Source organism: Lytechinus variegatus, chromosome 5 (assembly GCF_018143015.1).
Source record: "Lytechinus variegatus isolate NC3 chromosome 5, Lvar_3.0, whole genome shotgun sequence".
Classification (NCBI taxonomy): Eukaryota; Metazoa; Echinodermata; class Echinoidea; order Temnopleuroida; family Toxopneustidae; genus Lytechinus; species Lytechinus variegatus.
Genome location: NC_054744.1, coordinates 3,454,272 through 3,476,584, shown reverse-complemented (window position 1 = coordinate 3,476,584; position 22,313 = coordinate 3,454,272). Strand labels below are relative to the sequence as shown.

The following is a 22,313-nucleotide window of genomic DNA, read 5'->3' as shown; positions in this document are numbered from 1 at the left end:
CGAACATTTGTGGCGTTATTCCGAAATTTCGTTATTCCGAAAGCTCGATATTCCGAAAACGATAAGGTTCGTTGTTCCGAAGGTTCGTTAGTCCGAAAACGAAATAAGGTTCGTTAATCATTTAGTTTCGGACTAACTTAGATTCGGACTAACGAACCTTCGAATTACGAACCTCATTTCGTTTTGGGACTAAGGAACCTTCGGAAATACGAACCTTCGGAATATCGAACCTTCAGAATATCCGAACATTTGGAATTACGAAGCTTCGGAATTATACGAATGTATGTGGTTTTCATCATGGGGCGAGGAATCGGGATCTTCAGCCCCACATTCTCTGTCAATCAATATCGAGTACAAAAACATGAAAATTTCCATCAAATTGTGATTTTATAGAGGTTCCGCACCCTCTACTTTCGGCTCATCCCCCCTTCCGACTTTCAAAACTGTCAGCGGCCCTCGTTCACGATCAATTCATCTGTATCATTATTCAATACTTCTTATATTCTACTTAAACATTGATACTTGGACCCTTAAAAATCAAATGCTTAAACCAGCAATTTGGGATCTTGTGTACATAGTGAATGCAGCACTCCGGAGTGCTGATTTTCAGCACTTTGTGTGCTAAACATAGTGCATGACACGCTGTATCCAGCACCCAAAGTGTTGTTTTTAGCACCCTTAAATGATGCATTTAGCTCCCTACATGCACCTAGCCCGTGCCTCGTTAATTCTGGCGCCATCGAACATCAGACATTGAGTATAGGGCATCTGTATAGAAGTTTGTTCATTCTGAGGGGCAACCATAGAGATATATACTTAATTACTAATTAGTAATACATCTCTATGGGGGCAACTCTCTTTCGCTCCCAGTGCACCTCCTACGCTCATTCACACACACACGCCATGCACGAATTTCGCATCAGTCCACCCCATATTGGTTTCAGTGAGTAGGCTAAAAACATCGTGCAGGTTTCCTGTTCCCGCCCCATTAGTCACCAGATTTTTTTTTTCATAGCGACAAGTATGAAGTTGATCCGTCCATGGACCTATACTACAATTAAAGCTGGTCGCTGCCCAGAATCAAAGTACTATTAATAAATTTATATAAAAAATTAATGATTGGGGAGAGGTGGGGGCATTAAAACAAGCCTACACAAACAAAAAGTTCGTGCAAATTACAGTTGTTTTTTACCATAATCAAGGACACAGTGATGACATTCAATATTAATCTTTCACAAAGTTTTATTTTATTATGAAATATTATGATACATGCATGAAGAGCAAGGCATCGCACAACAAACGGCACAGCAGCGTGAAGTCAAAATTAAAATGAGGCCTATTTTTATATAGAGCTGCGAAATAACAGCAAGTATGTGACTATTAAAGGTCACTTTCACCCCCAGAAAAATGTTGATTTGAATATATAGAGGAGAATCAAACTAGCATAACACTGAAAATTTCATCTAATTCGGATGTAAAATAAGAAAGTTATGACAATTTAAAGTTTCGCTTATTTTTCATGAAACAGTGATATGTACAATTCAGTGACATGCAAATGAGACAGTCGATGATGTCTATCACTCACTATTTCTCTTGTTTTTTTATTGTTTGAATAATAGAATATTTCCTTTTTTACAGATTTGACAATAAGGACTAACTTGACTGAACCATATAGTATTCAACAATGCCAATTCAACATGTTCAGGGAGGAATTAATCGTTGTTTCACTTGACAATGAGGAGAAAATCAGAATATTTCATATGTTATATAATAAAATATAAAAGAAATAGTGAGTGGATGACGTCATTGGTCTTCTCATTTCCATACCGACCAGGATGTGCATATAAATGTTTTGTGAAATTAAGCAAAACTTTAAAATGTCATAACTTTCTTATTTTACATCCGATTTAGTTGAAATTTTCAGTGTTATGCTTGTTGGAATTTTCTCTTTTTATTCAAAACAATTTTTGTTGGGGTGGACTTGTTCTTTAACATCGTCGAGGTAAAGGGAATGAAACTCTCGAGAGGTGTATAGTTAACGTTTAAAGTAACCATATACGTTTTGCAATTAAACCAAATTTAAATCTTTTTTATACCATTCTACAACAATTTTGTTTAAATTAAGCACCTTAGGAGATACTAACTGCACTTCGAGGTGATGATTACCACCTGTACAGTCGAGGTCTCCGTCCCGGAATGTGATACATAATTATAATGCACACAAGTTAGGTGCTCATTTATTTCTTCACGTGCAGTTAAGAGCTCTGTAATGAATTTCGAATTGTGTTTTTATGACAATCATTTGGACATTATTGGGCATACGTTGAGTAAATAGCAATTTTCAATCATTAATGTTTTAAATTGTTACTCTAAGTCGTTCCAATCATTGGCGGCGGAAGCCAAAAAATTATGGGGGGGGGGTCTACCTGAAATTTTGTGATGTAAAAAAAATTGACAAGCAAAAAAAAACAAAAACTAAATTTTAGGAGGGGAGGGACAAGAGACATTTTTAGGGGGGTCCACCAGAATTTAGGGGGATACAGGAAACAAAATTGACAAGCAAAAATTTGCTCAAATTTGGGGGGGACAGGTCCCCCCCTTCCGCCGCCTATGGTTATGGTTCCAATAAATCTATTCATGAACATATATGGGGACAAAATTAATATTGGTCGTACGTAAATACATTTTATGAGCCGTACGTAATATACTTTTTTTTCAAAATCTATTGAATCTGAATGGAATTTTGGCACAAAAACCTACTCTCTAAATGTTATGAGAGCAAAGGACGCTCGAAGAGAATTGAAAGTCAAATCTCTCAAGGAGTTAAATGGGGCTCAACTTTTTTTGTGATGAAGAACTCGAGTGACCACCATTTGCATCCACCAATAAAAAGACAAATAATGATACAAATTGACGGAATTTGATAAGGAGACTGATTATTGCTGAATTTGGTGAAAGTCCACTTATTCGTTCGATCGGGCTGAATTTTGCTCCACGCAGTACTTAGCGTGACGAGCTCCCCAAAATGTTGAGGGGGCATAGCATGGCGTATACGTGGGAAAAATTCTAAAAAGTCGCTACAGAGCGAAGCAAGTGAGCACATTTTTGGCAGTTTTACTATGAAAACAACATGACAATGTGATAGATTTTGCCATGATATTTCACCTTTTCCGACCATTTTCTTTCATTTATTTTTCACTTTCCTTGTTTTTCTTGGTCTTGGAGCCAGAGTCTCCCAAGCAGCTCGTCTGTATGCAAGTGATTCGCTCCTTTATTTAGAGGGTAGAATTATATTGAAAATCGCATACATTCGTAATTCCGAAGCTTCGTAATTCCGAAGGTTCGGTTATTCCGAAGGTTCGGTTATTCCGAAGGTTCGTATTTCCGAAGGTTCGTAATTCCGAAGGTTCGTCAATCCGAAAACGAAATAAGGTTCGTAATTCCGAAGGTTCGTCAATCCGAAAACGAAATAAGGTTCGTAATTCCGAAGGTTCGTTAATCCGAAAACAAAATGAGGTTCGTAATTCCGAAGGTTCGTCATTCCGAAAACGAAATGAGGTTCGTTAATCCGAAAACGAAATAAGGTTCGTTAATCCGAAAACGAAATAAAGTTCGTTAATCCGAAAACGAAATAAGGTTCGTTAATCCGAAAACGAAATAAGGTTCGTTAATCCGAAAATTAAATAAGGTTCGTATTTCCGAAAATGAAAAATTATTCATTTTGGTAACAAAAACGGTGTTGTCATTACAAGATTACACGATATTATGCAATGACGATCGATGATACATGCATGTGTTGTGGCCAAAAGCATGTATTTCATTAAGAATAGGCGCCCTGATCAAGCATAGGCTAATTTCGATTTTATCTGATCAATTGCTGCCTAAGCAAATGGTTTTAAGATGCAGGGGATCAAGTGTGTTGGTCGCGTGCGAGTAACCTCTAGATAATAGGATTTGTATTGGAGGGGATGTCATTTTTAATAACAGCTTCTGCTGGTAATAAAAATAAAAATAATACTATAATAATAATCCTTGTGAGATGTTGAAAGCGCGAATCGCAAGCTCAAACTAGTAGACATTTCATGTAACAAGACGTGAACTTAAACATTCTGAGCATTTTTTTTAATCGTGAGAAAGATGTGTATCTTTCTAAAGAATTACCTCGAGGGCGAGCTGTAATTTGTTTATATAGTGACATAAGTAATCTTTTAAGGACTGCATTTAGTAACTCATGAATAGAATATATATCTCACGAAATAATGAGAGCGCGAACCGCAAGCTTGAAATTTGTGACATTCCACCTGAAAACTGGACATTTTATATTTTTTGTAACCAGAAATAGAATGAGTTCCTCAATAAACAATACTTGATGCGAGCGAGAAACGTGAGCCAAAATTTTCCGATTTTCAACCTGAAAACTGGACATTCTAAGCATTCTTGTTAACAGTAATTGACCAAAAAGGCGAATTTTACATCTTCAGATTTGATTTCTTCCCCCCCCCCAACCGCTTGCTCGCTACGCTCGCAGAAATGAAACGTAAATATATAATTTATCAATCAGTGATCACTTAAATATTTTTTGCTCAATTCAATTACTACAAAACACACAACCTCTTTGCACAGATGATATAATCTCATGGTGAAAATATACGTTTGCACCAAATTGCCCCTATTGGTCCCTTTTTTGGCTTATTTTGTTTTCGGATTAACGAACCTTATTTCGTTTTCGGATTAACGAACCTTATTTCGTTTTCGGATTAACGAACCTTATTTCGTTTTCGGATTAACGAACCTTCGGAAAAACGAACCTTATTTTGTTTTCGGATTAACGAACCTTCGGATCAACGAACCTTATTTCGTTTTCGGATTAACGAACCTTCGGAACAACGAACCTTATTTCGTTTTCGGATTAACGAACCTTCGGAACAACGAACCTTATTTCGTTTTCGGATTATCGAACCTTCGGAACAACGAATCTTATTTCGTTTTCGGATTATCGAACCTTCGGAATAACGAACCGTCGGAATAACGCCACAAATGTTCGGATTAACGAACCCTTTTTCGTTTTCGGATTAACGAACATCGAGGTATAGGCAATTTACGTGTTTCGGAAATACGAACCTTCGGAATAAAGAACCTTCGGAATTACGAAGCTTCGGAATTACGAAGTGTAACCTTGAAAATTTAAGGGGGAACTGTCCCGACTACTTCGTCCTATTATTGTACGGCCACACCACCATTCAGTGATTATCTATGTACGTTTTTTTTTATCTATGAGAGGCAGAGGAGAAAAGGCTACAAATCAATTTTAAAAATAAAAATGGCAAGGCATAGACGCCATGATCATCATGCGCAAGAAATTTGGCTTCGGATGAATGTCTAAATGAAAGCCTCTTGTGTGCTAATTAAAAATATATATACCACGCACACAATATACATCACCCTTAAAAATAACGGCAACTTAATCTCATCAAATAGTATAACATTATGGTAACAAAAATATGACTTTGCATTAGCTACCAGTAAGAATCACTTCGTTACAATCCAATAGCATGTTGATATATCCCATTCCTAACATCCGTAGACAGGATGAAGCCATGTGACCAGCCACTCCCAAAACCAACAATAAGGTTCCCAAAATGATATTTTCATTAAATCTAGAAAGACACATCCTGAGCTTTGAAATGGCATTTAACATGGCAAAATTGATCAACAATAACCCGCATAAGTACTAGATTAAAATAATGCAGAAGTAAGTAAGCAATAGCTTAAAAAATAAGGAGAAACAATATTTGAAGTTCGAGGTTCACTTACGCATGAAATGTGCACATTAATCTTTAAACGTCCGAGCAGTGCGCACAAATGCTGGCAATGAAACTCTTGTTTTATATTCAACTTGAACTTGAAGAAGAAAAATGTATCTCTTTTAGCCATTTTTGGGGTTGCTTTTTACTGACCAACTTCCATTTTTTTTTTGCTCTACAAAGGATCTCTGTCGACTTATTGTTGATTTGGGGTTTACAAGGCACAACGAGAAGAACTAGGAGCTGCTGTATTTGTCAACAATATGAGACGTAAAAGAAAAAAAAAGTGTGTGAAATTACGTATACAATCCTGAACAAATTTACAATGGCGATGAGAGTTTTATAGTTCTATACATAGTCGATAATTAATGACACAAAATGACTTTATTCTTTCGAAGGATATGAGTGAGAATGTCTCTATTAAGAAGTAACAGGATATATCACTAACATCTCGTTGCAAATGCAAATCATCATTTTCATATATGTATACAGTTTTACATCAAATAAATAATTTCAAGCTCTCATTAAAAATTATTTGATATAACGAATTTAACAAAATAGATTCAGCAGAAAATGTTGTTGGTGTAGTGCTGAAAAGCCTATGATACAACGAAAATTAAAATAACTTCAATCTTGTTTCTGAAACCACGGCAATTCCTTGTTCCATAAGAAAGAATATATTTATATACCTGAGGTAGGCCTAAACTTATCCTAATTTTAAGTATGAATTCTACGACGAAAAACAATAAGAATTTCCCTAGACCGTCAGCCCAAAGCGCAATAAAATCATAATTCATTTTTCTAACGAACAAATATTTGCCTTGCTATATAGCCTTTTACATGATCAGCCTCCGAAAAGTGGAAAGGGCATTTTTCTTTAAAAATTTCCCTCGCAGGTCAGGATAAGATGGTATTATAGGTATGTATATTATGTACCAGCTTCATTAGTCTTACCGATACTGGTGGGTGTTTCGTAAAGTAGTCGGTAAGTTAAGAGCGACTATAAGGACGACTGGTGATCTTTTCTTATGCGCGCTAAATACTCACCAATGGAAATAATAGGCTCGAATTCTCGAAGGGTGGCTAAATTAGCCCGTGCTAACTTTAGCCTACTCGGCTAACTATCCCCCGTGGGCTAAGTTAGCCATATTTCGAGAATTGGGGCCTGAAAGATCATTTACCACATCACACGAAATGTTCACCAGTCGATGTCACTCTTAACTTAGAACAGTTTTATGAAACGAACCCCCTTTATATAAACTGTAAAATATAAACTGTAAACTGGAGACGAACATGCGATCGATGAGCCTTCTGCTATTAAAAGAGTCAAACATCCATCTTATTCATTCTTCATGCAGAGAAAGAAATAGTTATACCCCTCATTTTTCTTGTTAGAACTGAGTATGTCATAATCTCTACTTATCAATCGTTTACATATAGGCCCACCTCCAGTGAAGCGTTTTTATCAAGATTTAGGCCTATCCGTCCTACAAGTTCTTCTCCTTGATTTTGATTGGATTAGAAGCGCTGTTACTATGGTAACCGACGGACTTGTCGGATAATACGTCGGACATTGTTCTGTCATTAAACGCTCCTCAGTACCCATGTTTGTTTCCCCATAAGGGTTCCCATGGCAACTCCAAACAAGTAAATAAAACATTGCAAATGTTCTTTGATTGCGTATAGTTATCATGGCATATTAAAGTTATTCCCCGTGTCCATGTCGTAAATCAAACACTCCTAAATAATTTTTTTTCTTTTACATTCAGGGAAAAACGATGTAAGAACGAAACTGAAATTTAAAAAAATGCATGAAACACTGCAAGCAAAAGCTTAATATGAAATTATGAATTTACAAAATGTTTAATATAAATACATAAACTATCATATTCCACTTACAGGGCTTCCAATTAAATCTGCTTATAATACAAGTGTCCTATAAAGTTTTCTGTATAGTGTATAGATAATAACGCTGTGGTAATATTTCTCAGTATAGTATGAAATTCACAATATGAAAATAGCCTTTTATACAATTTACATTTCAGATGATAGATGTTCGATACCAAGCGAAAGAGGTAATAAACATCATGTTTAAGTGCAGCGTTCACTATACGACCAAACTGCGATCGTTGTACATGTATAGAAGGAAAATCGTAAAACGAATTCAAAATAGTAATACTAATAACAAGATATTCACTGAATGGGGAAAGTTCCATTGTACTTAAAATGGAACTTTAACGAAAATCTAATATGTCAGATCCATTCGGTTCTCATATTAAGGTCATTACATTGCACAAATGTCCGATTGGTACCGATATGTATAACTAATTCACTGAGATGGTGGGGGTTCATCTAATTTCTTATAATCAAATGCAAATGATATTAATTAATCTTTGGATCGCAGAACGGTCGTACAGTGATCGGCAGCCTAACAAGTCGCACCTTGTATCATATTTTTCCATTTTCATTTAAGCCATTTTTGTGCATAGGTTGCATTTCCTGCTTCTTAGCTTCCTCTTTCTTACAACTATCAACATCGTCGTCGTCGTCCGAATCGCCGCCTACCTCGGCGTAGACATCCTTGTCGACGTGTTCCTTCTCGTCGAGCTTCCGGTTCTTATTGTGGTAGTAGGAGTAGATCTTGTAGCCGATGATGAGGGGAAATGAATCGATGTAGATGAAGCAGACATAGAGGGATGGATAGAAGAGCATGTCGAGGAAGAGGGGAGAGTCGGCGAAGGTGATGACAGTGAGGGTCAAGGCCAGCGAGACGTTCTGGGAGCCGGTCTCGAAGGCGATGGTACGGCACTTCTTGTGTGGCTGTCGGAGCAGACGGGCGATGCCGTAACCCATGACGAACCCCGCGATGGGAAGTACGGCTGCACAGAACCAGAGCTTCCAGCCAGCCCGCAGGAAGTCGGGGTTCATTACGATGCTGAAGGCGAAGGCGACGATGATGCAGATGAAGGAGCAGACGACGCCAATCTGGTGATGGAGGAAAATATTAAAGTCATTAGGAATAGAAATAGAAGGCCCTCATAGAGACGTGCAAATAGTATAGTCCCATTTTGAAATAAGTTGACAATCTGTAAATTGACCTGTTCAATATCCGTGATATCTGCATAGCTAGTGAAAAATAAACCTTAGGACTAAAGGAATATAGCATCACAAACCGACGTTAACAGTTCTATTCTTCTCACACAATAACAAAGAACAAATAGTAATACATGTAGAATATCATGAATATCAATGACGACCAAACTCCCGAAATCAATCTCCTATCCTTCCACACCCGGTCCATGCTGTTCCCTATATTTCGTCTCTTGTCATGCTGGCTGAGATTTGAGAACAGTTTCATGAAAATGGCAAACGGACTGATCGTCGTCTTTCTGAAATTTAAGTGAAATCCTAGGATTTTATGAAAAGCTCCGATCTCTTGGCCAGAGGCGTCGATCGGGGTGGGGGGGGGGGACAGGGGAGCAATCGCTCCACCAATGAAAATATTGGGGGGTCAAAAACATAACGTTTTTAATAATTCCGCTGATGTGTAAACATAAAATAAGATTGTAATGTTACACAGAAATCAGCAAGTGAGATTGAGATACCAACTCGTTCTTTATTTAAGATTGTGCTAAAAATTTTCGCTTTTTAGATTGGAATATAAAAATTTTCAGCTCACGCTTCGCGCTCGCATCATTTTATGTAGCTAAAAACCCATACTTTCCATGATTAAATAGGTAAATACAATGTCCCGTTTTCAGTTCTAAACCTCGCCAGAACTCCCGCTTCGATTTGTAATAATCTTTTGTTAGATATATATCTTGTTCTTTATCAAAAGCGTCAATTAAATTTTCAGCTCGCGCTTCGCGCTCGCATCTACTGTTCTTTTAGATACCCGTCTTAATCATTGGTACAAAAAATGCTCAGAATATCAAGCTTTCAGGTCAGAATATAAAGAAATTTCAGTTCGCTCTCGGCACTCACATTATCTGTGACCAGGGACCTTTTTCCTGTATTCATGTCAGTATACTAAAAAATTTCAGCTCGCGCTTCGCGCCCGCATTTATTTGTTGGTGAGATATGTGTCTCTATCTCATGAGTCATACAAATATATATATGTACACCTATGTGTTTGAGTGAGTTTGTTCCTTTTTTGTGATCGAGTGCCTTTGGAACGTTGATTCATGACCCCCCCCCCCCATCTGAAAAATGGATCGACGCCCCTGCTCTTGGCGAATGACAAATCGCCAGTGGAACGATGCACTTACCTTAATACCTTTCTGTTTCCCATTCCAACATTATCGTAAGAATAACAGACATACTAGGACAGTATTTAAACTGAATGATGATTCTATTAGCATTGTTTAAAGTCATGTGACAAGTCTGTGAGACATTTCCTGTTATTTGAGCGATTAAGCGCCATGGTCACCAAGCAGAAGCGGATACCAGCACATGCAAGAACCCATCATGATAACCCTCCTCGTCATCATCATCACTTATCCTTACCCTTGTAAGATGCTTCGTCAGCCATTTCTTCCACCAGTTGAGGAACACGCCGAAGGCGACCGGTACGAGGATGATCACGAGAGTGGTGACGATGTTGACGTACGGGATGACCGCCTTGTCGTCCGTCCATACTCGGCTATAGATGAAGAGATTCAGGGGCATCATCCCGATAGCCACTGCCGTGGACACTGCTGTCATGCATACGCTATTGGATAGAAACGATCAGGGAGAGACGGAGAGTGAGAGATAGATACAGCGATATTGAGAGAGAAGTTAAAAATATTAAGTATAAGAGCCTGTCACAATTTGAGAAAATGCCCTTGACATATATTGTTTATCATTCAGATTTTACAAACTGTAAAATGTGCTTGAAAAAGGGCATAATCTACACTCTTAAAATGTTGGGCAACATACTGACACAACAATTGGTTAAAAAATTATCCAACTTCGGGTAGTTTTCAACCAGTACTGTGTAGTTCTCACCCAAGCACACATTACTGGTTTCAACCTACACAGAATTGGATAAGGTTTTAGCTTATTGTTGTATGGACAGTATGTTGTCCAACATTTTTAAGAGTGTAGAGAGAAAGTGATGATATTTTAATTGAATGTAAGGGTAAGTACCGTATTTACACGGGCCCTGCTATCGTTACCTCTCTCTTTTCTAATTTGCCGAGCGCCTGGTTAGATGTCAAAAGTTTTTGTTATGACTCAGTAAAGTCATCTTTTTCATAATCAAAATTTTGAGAAAAAAACATGACAGAATATCACAACATGACTCAAAATTTCTCTTTTTCCATGGTTTAATTCCCGCACGCTATTTCTTAAAACCCTCTTGCCGGCCCTTTTTTGGATTACTTAAAAAATCGCAGGGAGCAGTCACCTCCTGAGAGTGAAGGAAATCTTGATAACGATATTGTTTCATACCTGAGACACACATCCCCATCCACCCAATAGGTGTAGAGGTTCGAGAGTGTACCGCCGGGGCAGCAGGCCAGGACCAGGAGCGAGAGAGCCCCCGCTGCATGCAATTTAAACGCTAGTGCAATGCAGAACCCTAGCAAGGGCATCAGGATGAACTGGCAGAGCATACCAACGAAGAAACCAGCTGGCTTACGGATCTGGAGCAAAACAAAGAGAACGAATCTAGATTAAGTATATATTTATTAAAACATGACGAATTTTATGCCGTAAAAATCTCATTCCATAAAAAAAATGATGTCTTAAAAATATGAATGAAAAATACAACATATTGAAATTCAGTTACGTTAGCTCAATTCAAAACTGTCACCGTTCCTAAATGTGTCAATTTGGTTTTTTTTTTCTTTTTAAATTTCAGCAACGTTTATCTTCCCCATACTTGGTACGAGATTTTTGTAATGATGTCACTGTTTAGTGGTGAGCACACTCAAATAATTAATTTAAATATTTTTTTTTCTGTTTTACCCAAGAAAAAGAAATACAGAAAAGACTCATGTCACTTTTTTTATTTGATATTTGATGAATTAATGTGTATGCATGACTGGATAAATAAATCATATTTCCACATTGATGTTGGTCAATTGTGGAAGAAAATATCAAGCCAAATTGGTGAATATTTATTTAAGCTACGGTATTTCGAAAATTGAGAAAGCAACTTATACCTAATAGGCTAATAAGGGGCAGATCTAGGATTTTCCTGGATCTGCCCCTTATTAGCTATACACTTTTGAAATGAGTATCATGGCTGGGATTCCTGAAAAAAAAACACAGATTATTTTTTTTTCTCTCTCTAATCGAGAAATCAATCGAAATATTGTCCAAGAGAGGCTCAAACATGACTTGCAATACGCGTTTTTCTTTCTGGAGGTACATGTAGAAGTAAAGTAAGTTCCTCTTACCGTCTTTTGAAAATCCTTGTAGTTCAGTGTACATCCCATGGAGATCATGAGAAAGATGAGGATGATCATGTGGATGACCTTGGTGGCTAGCTTAAGGTCGGGGCCAGTGTAGCCTCTCGTCTCATTCCCGTTCGTCCCATTCATCGACAAGTTCATCATCGTCGTCGGCATCATCGACTCCGTGGTTATCAATGAATACTCCATCCCTTCGTGATGACAGGTCTAAACAAAGTTCATAATAGGAAGACCATGGTTAGACTTACCAGGCGATAGTTGTACTATTAACTGCATTTAACGAATGAAGATATCTGATTGGTTACATTTACAGACTGGGGATATATTACTGATTGCAGACCGTTAAAACGGTAAATATGATCAATGACTTATTTTTAAAAGTATGATAAAAATGTTTGCATGGGGAACAGGGCAATATGCCAACCAGTTTTCTGCTATACCGCATTCCATCTCAAGAATAAAATTATTCTTATTCAGACAAAATATCGTTAGTAAAATTGCATCAAAAATATTGACTACGGCTCTCAAGGGGTGGGGGCACGGGCCGGATGAACCCCCCCCCCCTTGGATTCGCCCCACTGGTGCATGCATAGGCCTAAAAATGTGTCATTGGCCTATCTCTATGTTGCGGAAGCCACTAACGTGTTTCTCAAGGGCACATTACACGTGCCTTGTATGGAAACGATCATAATTAAAGAAAATCACGTATGTCTGTTATCATAAACTGTATGTAAACTTGGTTAAAACTACCCCTCATAAGTGAATTTGATTCAAACGAACCATGATAAAGTTACAACAGTTACAAGTCCTTTATGAAAGGGGCCCCAGATTGAAGATACATTTTTTTTATTCGGTTCCGTTTTTTTTGTTATTATTTATAAATTCAACAATTTGGTATAGTTCTAGGTATATAGTTGAAATATTTTTTTTCTCTTTCACCCATAACAGGGGCATTTATTTTCAACAAAAATTCATTTCATATACACATCATTTTTAAACAAAACTCATAGATACATTTCCAAAGCAACAGGCAAATTACACATTTCTTTCTTTCTTCTTTTCATCAGAATCTTGTTGATATCTAATCTTAATTTCAATTCTTTGACAAAAGTAAACCATAATTTATTTTTTCATATATATAGTTGAAATATATTTCTTACTTTTATAGTATTCGTTTGTTCTTTGGTGAGTCTGGATTAAGAATATTCTCGTCCGTTTGTTGACATATTTATTATACTGAGAAGATATCGTTTATAGGTGTGGGCGATAAAAGATCACCTACCTTCTCGTAATTGGTATTTTTGTAACTTTGGGTATAGTCTATCAATTTCAAAATGACAAAGGAGCAGCGCATGTTTGAAAAATGCGATTTCTTTTTTTTTCAAGCAACTTTGAAATAAAGAAATATTAGATGTTGTTTGAAGGTTTGCATGGTGGCATGTACAATCGCTGATGTGGTTTACGGTACACCATGTGGAGTGTTATAGAAACAGTGGATAGAAGAAAAAAAGAAGTGGATAGGCGAGAATGTGGAGATTTGAGAGTAGAGTATTCTTTCTTGAAAGTAGTCCTGAAAGGACTGTAAACCAGAAGAGATTGATGAGTTGAGAACAGCTAGAGTAGTAGAGCTAATGAGGAGATGCTGGCTTGAATCGGCGAGTAGAGATGATGAGCAGTAGACTAGAGAGACTCGACGTTTCGGACAGGTTAACTGTCCGTCTTCAGGAGTGGAAGACTCCCCTTTTTCGCCTATCCATTTCTTCTCTTCTTCTATCCACTGTTTCTATAACACTCCACATGGTGTACCGTAAACCACATCAGCGAAAAAATATATAATAAATATTACAAACAAATGGAATCATCCAATTTTTGTTCTATCAATAAAACGGCTACCAGTTAATACCTGTTCTTGAAATTGGGTCGCTATCAAGTAGACCACGCGTGCTTTAATTTCTGTAATCGACCGCATGGCTTATCATGCTTTATGGGCAGATCAATTATAGTTATGATCGCCATAAACGCCCAAAGTGTTGTTCATACAAAAACTGATCATCAGCAATTTTCATGTATGATAGTTTTATATGCTTGCTTTAAATGATGTAAAATATTTTGAGATAATTTAGCCTCTGAATTATCTCTTTTGTGCTTTCATTACACATTGGTTCTCGGAATATGTCGTAAGAACATAAAACAATGTTTGCCCTTTCTTTTACTTAATCTTATTTCAATATCAATTGCGTTTAAACGTTATTAACAACCAAAACCTATACACACTTTTAAATTCAAGTGTTTTAACAATTTTTGGAAATAAAAAAACAGTTTTCAACTTTTAAATTACAAATATTAAAAGTCTATCAGAACATTAAGTGAACAAAGACCAGTTTCATTTAAAATATGTTTTATTCAAATTCGCAATAACACTTTAAAGCTACTAAAATCATTAAATTTGATTGGCTCTTTGTAAATTTGTCATAGAAATTGTGATTAAAACAAATATTTATGACACAGGACTGGGGTAGTATAAGACGCTTTTATTGTGTATTTACTGTGCATTTATTGTCAAAGTCAAATGATTGTTACCAGAGTCCCTAACCTTGATCAGAAATATAGGATTTTATGAGCTTTTACAATACACATTGACGAATTGATGATGATTAACGATATGTTTTATTGACATGCTGTTAAATTTAAAAACAAGTGTTTGCCGAATCATTAATTTTATCATCGTCGCATAAAACATTTTTATGCAAGATAGTGCAAAGAGGTGTGTGAGTGTGTGGGAGGGGGGGGGGAGGTAAATGGTTATTAGAGATGATTACTATGATCTTATACTGATAAATTTGGGGCTTTTTTTTCTTCGACATGATAAGATACATAGTTACAGCAAGTGCTTGGGCTGCATGGACAATAATCTCCGACATCCAGATCACGATGATGATAATGGATGATAATAAAATTATTAAAAAGAATATTTATAATAATATTATCAATGATGATGATGATTATGATGATGAGAAGAAGAAGAAGAAGAAGAAGAAGGAAAGAAGGAAAAGAGGAGAAGTAGAAGGAGAAGAAGAAGGAAAAGAGAAGGAGGGGAAGAAGAAGGAAAAGAAAAGGAGGAGAAGAAGAAGAAGAAGAAGAAGAAAAAGAAGAAAAAAGAAGAAGAAGAAAAAAGAAGAAGAAGAAAAGGGAAAATATAAAAGATATTTTAGCCACAAATGACTACACTTACATGATGCTGCGGATCCAAAATACGAAATAAATCAATGTCTTATAAGCTCTGGATCATCCTTATCCAATCAATGACAAATTTATGAAAGTTAGTACGTGGTTTGAAAACTAGTAACTCCTTTGTAAGAGACTCAAGCAAACAGTATGAAGCCACGACGTGTTCAATGTGTTAATGATCGTCTGAATCTTGCCAGCATTCTTATATGGTAACAAAAATCATCGGCTGCATGTCAGTCTTTGAATGATATTGGCCTCTATAAAACAAAGTCATATTAGTCGAGGTCTTGAATAGGTCATTATCACACGTATGACCGTGGTACAAAGTAAATAATAGTATATAGGCCTATATTAAACAGCCGTTGACACACATTATCATGAACTTACGTCATTTAAAGCCAGGGCCAAAGTAAAAGGTCATTCTATGATAAAGTCTTTCGAACAAACAAAGGTATTTTCTTTACTGAAAAAAATGAATGTGGAAAAGGGGCGGTACTAAAGGAAGGAGAAGGATACAAATGCCACTTGATTTCTTTCATGTGAACGAATTATGAGGGGGATTGTAATATACATGTAGATGAAGGAAATGTAAGATTTACTTAAATTCCAGCTTTTCTTACTGGCAATTGTCGCATTCGACACATCAATGAAAACACTTTTATTTTCTTTAATGAAAAAAAAAAAATTCGGAGGGGGTGGGGTGCTCGGAATTTGAAAGGGTGGGGGTGTGTGCCCCCCCTAAAAAGGGGGAATCTGAAACCATACCCTTCAGAACGGAAGTTGCTTTGATATGAAATGAGGGGCTTAAGACAAGAACTAACAAGTTAGATGGCCCTCTGAAAATGGAGGGAGCTTGGGAACTGGAATTTGATATGAAATTGGGGTCTTCAAAATCAGGAGATTAGGAACGGGGAAGAACGGGTTGGTCATTGATTTTTTTTAATTGAATTGAATTAAAAATTATATTCTTGATGGGAACGGCTGGCAAGAAAGCCGGTTTAAGGATGCAAAGCGGTCTTGAAGGCCCCATGCACATCGCGATGTGGTCTTCCAAACTGGTTTGGAAGACCTCTTACACTTACAATCACTTCGAGCCTTATCATTTAAACTAGTTTCCACTAAACTAGTTTACGAACGTAGATGAGGAAGGTGTCACCTCGCGTGCTCAGTTATCTATGGTGCATCTAAGTACACCCTAATGTTCAAAGTGCCATTGCGTCACCCACCGTGAGATACAATTATGTCTTTTTATGAATGTGACCCCGCGTATTGACTGTAAAAATATTTGGTAAAATTTTTACCACCACGAGGGTTATTATGTGTCCACCCCATTTGGGGGCAGTGTTTTACCCAATGCGGGAAGCATATTGTCCAGTATGGTAAAAAAAAGCAGCAATTTCTTTAGAATGGGTAAACTTTTATCACACTGGATAAATGAAAATGCCCAGAAGAAATACCCAACTCTGGTTGGGCACATAATTACCCTCATGGAGCACTTTAACCCAATTTGTTTTTAAGGGTGTATTTGTTTTTATTGGTTTCCGTTCTCATAAAACAAAGTATTGTAACCCCACAAGGTCAAATATATCACAAGGCATGTCAAACATAAGAATCCATAGCATAATTGAAGAAAGGATAAACTAGCTACATAGAACTGGCTTTATCGAAATTAATTAAAATAAAACAGTACAGAGGGGCTTGCCAGGAAAAGAAAACGTAGAATCTTAGCCACCTACGAGGATCATGATGGTGATAAAACATTTATGAAAAAAGTGTTCGTGTTATAGGTGTAGGAAATAGGTGTAGATCAAGGCCATCCTACATAAATGTTTAAACTTCCCCATGCAGAGGAAGCAACAAGATTCCAGGGTACATTCGAACCTAAACTGATCTGACACAAGTCCATTCAACTACAGAAAAAGTACCTTTCCCTCTTAATCAAAACTAATATGTTTCAATGGATGATTTATTTTGGGCCCAAATTTTCAACAAAAAAATCTAATACTAAATAGGTTCATTATTGCGGATTGAAATAATCGCTAGAGGGTATTCATTTGTCTCGCAATCTACTATGGTCAACAAGGAAATTCGTGATCACTCTCGCAAAAAGTGTTCACTGGCTTTCTATAGGAAATTCGTGATCACTCTCGCAAAAAGTGTTCACTAGCTTACAAGTTCACGAGCTTTCGAGTGCCGCTGCAACTCTTTATCAAGTGACGAAAATCTAATAGTACAATTTGAAAATACACTTTTTGCACCTACTGTATAACTCTATAGAGTGTAGTTTAAAAAAAACCATAATGTGAATTATATCAATAATGTAACTTGGTCATGATGTAGATACAGATAATAAATGAATATATATATAGCGAAGTGTTAGTCTAAACATTTTAAATTGATAAACTATATTTTTATTACGTGATATTTTATGATATTCATATTCAGTTCTATTTCAAGATTCAAAAGTTACCCATACATACTACCATCTGACCATTGTTGAAATAAGTATGCTATTAAAAGAGTAATGGCGACAAACAATAGCCCTGTGGGAGGAAGAGATGGGATGGCTTATCATTCCATTCACCAGATTACTTGTGGAATGACACCAAATATAATCTTATATATATATGTGTATTATCATTATTGTTATTATTATTATAATCAATATTGAGATGTTGGTGAAATAAATATATAAATAAAGAACCGACTTGATAACATAATGGAAATATTTCTCATAACTAAAACATAATTAGCCTATAAGCAATCATTTTATAGGCTCTTCTTTTCAGTGGCGGACCGTGACCTGGAGGAGACAAAGCAGGGGGGGGGGGGGGCACTGCCTTGTTGTGAACTATGCATTGCCACTCTAATGCTTTGTCTCCTCTGGGTCACGGTCCGCCAATGCTGGTTACGTTTACAGGTTATCTATATCACAAAGTGATGGTTACTCTTACGGATTTTTCCTACTTTCTGATCCCAGACATACTCTTTCCATATTTCAAATGTCACTTTTCTCTTCCACTGCCTTGTCATACTTGTCTCTTTCCGCATACTTCATCCTATTGGGGGACCTGTCCCCCTAAATTTGAGGTGGGGAGACGGTCCCCCCTTAATTTTTTTTGTATAACCTTTTAATTTGCTTGTCAATTTTATTTCCTGCGTCCCCCTAAATTCACGTGTACCCCCTAAAATTTAGATTGATGACTTTTTTTTCAAAAAATTTTGGCGATCCTCTACTAAAATGTAGGATGGTACATTCAACAATTTTAGGTGGACCCCTCCTAAATTTTTTGGCTTCCGCCGCAAATGCTTTATCCTATTTAGCCAATCATATCTTAATAATATGTGTTGAATTGTATTTGCTTCTCAATACAATATAATTATACTTGCTTATATAGCGCTTAATACTTACTTTGTCCATGGACCTACCAGCAAAAAGTCTCTAAGCGCTCTACAGCAGTATATGCAGCATGGCTTTAGCAGTGCAGCTGTTATGCGCGCTGCGTTTCAAGGAATAAATTCCTGCCAGGTACCCATTTACCTCACCTGGGTTGAGTGCAGCACATTGCTGCACAGTATATACGTGAATGTTCTTTTAAAATACGTGTATTGTATAACCCTGCTTATTGGCAGGGAAGTTTGGGATTACCTACAATATTCATATGAATATTAAAAAAATGGGTTTAGTTTCTGAAATTGTATTTTCTTTATGAAGGTGTATCGCTCGTCGCTTAAAGTAAATCTAAATGCATACTCTTTTAAGGTGATCGGTAAAAACTATAAAAATTAACAATGTATTGATTGTGTATTTGCTTTTCCCCCTAAAATGGTCTTAGATGAACAATATATCATGAACATTGTTTCAATTAATAATTTTGTTATGTAGAGCAATCCTGTATATGAGTGTATTCATAGTTTGAAAATTTGAATCGCATCAAAATGCAACTCGTTTTGAAATAACCTCCCCAGAACTTTTAGTACAAACTAAAAAAATTCCTCGGGGCTTAATTTGCCAAGAGGAACTCCTGTTCAAAATAAGCTGAGAATGGACACGTTTTACCTGTTTACAGCACTAAGATAAGGCCAATAACATTTTATAATATCGATGCAACTATCCAAGTGTTGTTCTTTGAACAATATGTTTCATTAAAACTCACGCGTGACAAAGACTTTAAAACTGATTATCTTAATAATAAAACAAACGGTTATACTTACTGATTTAATCCAAAAATCCTCCTATTAGGTAAATTACCTCTAATTCCTTGGAGTTTATCCCGTAACAAATGAAAATGTTCCCGATTTGATTATGGTAGACGGGCATTTGAACACGTGGTACATTGGTTGCTCTGTGAGATCGATATACGAATGCTACAAAGGCGGTGCAACTGAAAGTCATTGAGTCTTCTATTTGTTATGATGAATTGAATATATTGATCTCAAAGAAGTTTCGTTTCCATTCGTTTGATAACACCAGTGATGATGTCACAGGACGGTGGATACAAATCATAAACGAAGGTCACAAATCTCCGTTATATTGGAACTAAATAGATGTTGGAAACAAAATATACATATTTTACACATATACAGTATATCACTAAAGGATTACTTAAATATTAAGTTATTATAAATTGTTTTTCCGCGCAGTGAAGTAAAGCATACTTTCAAATGAACAGTTATTCATTGAATAAGATGGTTTGGAGAGTCCGCGCGCAGTGAGCCGTGTCCAGCGCGCGAAAATGGATCGAACTCCTCCGGTGTCATGCTTTCAAGGCATGTACAAAATGTGTATGTGGTAGTGCGCGCGGCGCTGAGGGAGGTTCAGCTCGGCGTACCCAGTTCTTCAACCACAAATAAAGGAGATTTCGTACCAGAAAAAAAGAATTGATAAGCAAAAAAAGGGGGTCTTCAAGTTCAAAAGAGGGGGCACACATCTGTTTCATTGCATTTTTACATTACAAATTATTAATTTTGCTTCTCAAAAGGGGGTGGGGGCACGTCCCCTGGATCAGTTGTGGCTCGTCAAGGGGGACAGTCTGCATCCCCTGCCCCCCCCCTTAGGGTACGCTAGTGGGGAGGTGTTAATTAGGTTAACTGGTAACGACTATTCTACTGCATTGCAAAGGAAAAATGAACGTTTTTATTAAAATAACAACGGGATCGAGAGCATAAGGTCCGTTCCAAGGGACTTGGCTATTGAGGAAACATGCTTTACGAAAGGAGCTAGCGATGCTTAAGGGGAATTGAGAAAGAGAGGGAGAGAGAGAGGGGGGGGGGGTTCATAGATGCCACTATGGCATAAATATAACAAAATATAAAAATTGCCCGAAATCAGCATGCAATTTTATTTCCGACGGATTATAACGTGTCTGAAAGAGTTGTTGGTAAATTACCCCCCGCTTTCTCCCTATCCTTCTCTCAATCTATGAATAGATTATATAAATCAATATTTTTTTTTGCATCGTTGTGTTGAAATAGATATAGCAAACAACAGAGGTGAAATAAAATCTCCACAAGACGCATGAAATCACACCAAGTGCATGATGGTCTTTGACCGAAGAATCATAAAATGTTACGTCTTTTTTTTTTTTTTGTTTAAACATATGCTATTTGCTTTTTATATACATTATTTCCCCTCATATTCTCTTTTCTTCCTTTTCATTTGCTTTGCTCCTTTTTCCAACCTTCTTGCTCTTTTCTATTTTTATTTAACCCATATTCCTTTCAGCCACACAGACTCACCATTTCTCTTGCTGATCATAACGCCTTTTCCATTCTGTTTGTTTTAATTCAATTTATCTATCTCTGTATAAATTATGTGTTTGATGCAATATCTCATAGAAATCATTGAATTTTAATAATCCAACTTTTTTTCATTTTTATAGCTTGTGAAATGTGATATACATATGCGTTGTATGTTCTTAATAATTTGATTTAATGATAATTCCAATTTATGTTTTCCTTCAGTTTGGTTATCCTTCGATCATAATTATTGACGAACGCATCGTCTCATTTAAGAGGATTACACGCCTTCTGATCCTTTCGATATATTTTTTCTTAGTGGTAGCCCACCCCCTCACAATAACGAATTCTATGAGCAGGGTTTTAATAAAAAGGTTAAACGTTTATTATCCCCCCAAAATAATAATAAACAAATAAAACCTATTTTTATTGTTTTGAACCTTTCCGAATCGTTTTATTTTTTTCAATGATTAATGCTATTTTCAGTTAATGATTTAATCTACAGGCTGTTGATATCTTAATTTACAACATGAGCAATATACAAGTTCGAATGGTGATTTAAAACGCGTTTTTAAAATTTGTAAAAAAAACCCGGGTGCCTTCAAACAAGTTTTGAAACATGTTTAAAAAAACAGCGTTAAAAATGTACAATCCCTGCCTATATAAACAACTACACACACACACCCTCACACCCCCCCACACACACATATATATATCTTCAGCGCATTGATTTCTTTGAAAGGTGAGTTTCACATCCGTATGCCCATGAACAGACGTGTTTTTCACGACTGTTTCAGAAACGGATTTTGAATTCTCTTTTTTTTTGTCACATCATGGGCACTGACGAAGAGTGTGACTTTACCTTTCATTTTTGAGAGCTATGCTCCTTTTAAATCTATGATTTTATTTCTACGGCATTTACTATACCTTTTATGATTATTTTATTCCTTATGCCGAAGCAGACTATTTCTATTTTACTCAGGTACTTTTTACTGCTAAACTTCGACTGTTGGCGGTGAGGCCCTTTACAGATTTTCCTGTTTGGGAGCCGGAGATTCGCCATTGTCATCTTGCAGTCATGGCAACGCGTCTTTAGATGCGTTTTTTACAGTGCGCTTCCTCCATCTTCAGCGCATTGATT

At 36.7% G+C, this 22,313-nt stretch overlaps 1 protein-coding gene across 2 annotated transcripts; it reads right to left on the bottom strand.

Annotated features, from left to right (window-relative positions):
• Positions 1–5,946: 5,946 nt before the first annotated feature.
• On the bottom strand, positions 5,947–19,929 carry LOC121415082 (ileal sodium/bile acid cotransporter-like). 2 transcript variants are annotated; one of them, XM_041608163.1, is made up of 5 exons: positions 19,649–19,929; positions 12,191–12,412; positions 11,238–11,431; positions 10,311–10,515; positions 5,947–8,789 (listed from the first exon to the last, which is right to left on the bottom strand). In XM_041608163.1, the coding sequence occupies exons 2-5, from the start codon at positions 12,392–12,394 to the stop codon at positions 8,253–8,255; spliced, it is 1,140 nt and encodes a 379-aa protein (XP_041464097.1). In that variant the 5' UTR covers positions 12,395–12,412; positions 19,649–19,929; the 3' UTR covers positions 5,947–8,252. The 2 variants fall into 2 exon arrangements, with proteins under 2 accessions (XP_041464097.1, XP_041464098.1); XM_041608164.1 differs by lacking the exon at positions 19,649–19,929 and adding an exon at positions 15,438–15,476.
• Positions 19,930–22,313: the final 2,384 nt, after the last annotated feature.

Excerpts from the sequence above, each read along its gene's own strand:
- LOC121415082 (XM_041608163.1), bottom strand. The coding sequence starts at position 12,394 with ATGGAGTATTCATTGATAACCACGGAGTCGATGATGCCGACGACGATG. Across the intron at positions 11,432-12,190 it reads ACAAGGATTTTCAAAAGACG|ATCCGTAAGCCAGCTGGTTT; the intron begins GTAAGAGGAACT and ends GTTTTGCTCCAG. Across the intron at positions 8,790-10,310 it reads TGACGAAGCATCTTACAAGG|ATTGGCGTCGTCTGCTCCTT; the intron begins GTAAGGATAAGT and ends CTCCATCACCAG.